This window comes from Alosa pseudoharengus, unplaced genomic scaffold, assembly GCF_046254945.1.
Source record: "Alosa pseudoharengus isolate Yale_2024_CS ecotype anadromous, Long Island Sound unplaced genomic scaffold, YU_APseudo_1.1 YU_APseudo_1.1_scf_2, whole genome shotgun sequence".
Taxonomy (NCBI): domain Eukaryota; kingdom Metazoa; phylum Chordata; class Actinopteri; order Clupeiformes; family Clupeidae; genus Alosa; species Alosa pseudoharengus.
The window spans coordinates 59,204,690-59,207,189 of NW_027468663.1; the positions used below are offsets into that span (position 1 = coordinate 59,204,690).

At 44.2% G+C, this 2,500-nt stretch overlaps 1 protein-coding gene across 1 annotated transcript in view; it reads right to left on the reverse strand.

The window, feature by feature from the left end:
• reep1 (receptor accessory protein 1) overlaps nucleotides 1-2,500 on the reverse strand; it is a 16,681-nt gene that overhangs the window by 4,452 nt on the left and 9,729 nt on the right. The window contains exon 6 of the mRNA XM_076296108.1: nucleotides 1,043-1,214. Coding sequence (XP_076152223.1) covers nucleotides 1,043-1,214 — 172 coding nt within the window. The remainder of the gene's footprint in view (nucleotides 1-1,042; nucleotides 1,215-2,500) is intronic.

The following is a 2,500-nucleotide window of genomic DNA, read 5'->3' on the forward strand; positions in this document are numbered from 1 at the left end:
ATTTCACTGGCGTTATGGATGTGACAAAAAGTCAATTTTCCATGGAATTGCCCAAGACGTAAATTAGAAGCACAAAGCCCATTTTCCTTGACAGCGGTCTGTTATTGAGAATTAGCAGACTGCCGAACGTTGGGAAGGCCCATTCAAGTGAATGGAGCATTCTGCAGCACTCTGAAGAGCCGTGTAATAACGTGATTTAAGCAGCTATATGTTTATAGATCATAGATTATATGATTATAGATTACAGATTATAGATTATATGATTATTGTGGCTTCATGGCTTCACATTCTTCACCTCTGCTCTGCTCAGAGCCAACGTATGAGCTCAGTATGGAGTGAGATTAGCTCATGTTGGAGTGAGATTAGCTGTTTGAATTGAGATTAGCTCAGTTTGGAGTGAGATTAGCTGTTTGGAATGAGATTAGCTCATGTTGGAGTGAGATTAGCTGTTTGGAGTGAGATTAGCTAATTTTGGAATGAGATTAGCTCATCTTGAAGTGAGATTAGTAGTGAACAGGTGAAAGTGCTCATTTATTACTATTACTGTAGAACGTTCATCACAACCTGTTATCTGGCTCACTCTTTCTCTCTTTCTCTCCTTCTCTCATTCACTCTTTCACTGTTTCACTCCTTCTCTCATTCACTCCTTCTCTCTTTCTCTCTTTCACTCTTTCTCTCTTTCACTCCTTCTCTCATTCACTCTTTCTCTCTTTTACTCTTTCACTCTTTCTCTCATTCACTCTTTCTCTCTTTCACTCTTTCTCTCTTTCTCTCTTTCACTCCTTCTCTCATTCACTCTTTCTCTCTTTCTCTCTTTCACTCCTTCTCTCATTCACTCTTTCTCTCTTTTACTCTTTCACTCTTTCTCTCATTCACTCTTTCTCTCTTTCACTCCTTCTCTCTGCCTGTTTTGTTGATTGATTGATTGATTAAATTAATGATTGATTGATTGATTGATTGATTGACTGATTGATTGACTGATTAAATTAATGATTGATTGACTGATTGATTGATTGATTGATTGTGGGGTGGGAGGACTTACCCTTGGTGTAGCTTGATTCTGATTTGCTGCGCATCATGGCGCGTGTCCGTGATTGGCCGGGCCCTGGCTGAGCGGTGCTGGGGGCGGGAGGTGGAGTTCCCCCCTCAGCCTGCAGGGCGGCGATGTCATGCATACTGAAGCTCCGCAGCCGGTCCGACAGAACACCCTGACCCTGGAACACACACAGGCACACACACACAACCCGTTTCACACAACCCCATCCTAATAAGCAGCCAGTCCAGCCTGACCCTGGAACAGACACACTCACACACACACACACAACACACACAACCTGTTTCATACAACCCCATCCTAATAAGCAGCTGTTCTGATGGAACACCCTGACCCTGGAACACACACACACACACACACACACACACATACCGTTTCACACAACCTGGAACACACACAAGACTTAATTGTTTGGTTTAGAACCAAAACCTCAATACCACCTCCCTTAATCAACAGCTATCTAATGCTAATGCTAAAACAATACCACCTCCCTTAATCAACAGCTATCTAATGCTAATGCTAAAACAATACCACCTCCCTTAATCAACAGCTATCTAATGCTAATGCTAAAACAATACCACCTCCCTTCAAATCAGCCCAAACAGCACAAAGAATTACATCATCTCACCATTACAATCACACCAACACAATAACTCCACCGAACCAATACAACCTCACCTCACCTATAACTCCCCAACACACACACACACACACACACACACACACTCCCCCTACCTCCTGCCCAGATAGCGCGCGGTCCTGTTATGCTAAGCCTAGCATAGCGCGCGGTCCTGTTATGCTAAGCCTAGCATAGCGTGCGGTTCTGTGCCTAAATATAGCGACTGCCTCCTCACCAGCCCGCAAATCAGACTCACACATACCAATAATACCCCCCAACACACATACACACACACCAATATCCCCCAACACACACACACACCAATAATACCCCCCAACACACATACACACACACCAATATCCCCCAACACACACACACACACACACATACCAATAATACCCCCCAACACACATACACACACACCAATATCCCCCAACACACACACACACACACACATACCAATAATACCCCCCAACACACATACACACACACCAATATCCCCCAACACACACACACACACACACATACCAATAATACCCCCCAACACACATACACACACACCAATATCCCCCAACACACACACACACCAATAATACCCCCCAACACACATACACACACACAAATATCCCCAACACACACACACACACATACCAATAATACCCCCCAACACACATACACACACACCAATATCCCCCAACACACACACACACACACACATACCAATAATACCCCCCAACACACATACACACACACCAATATCCCCCAACACACACACACACACACACATACCAATAATACCCCCCAACACACATACACACACACCAATA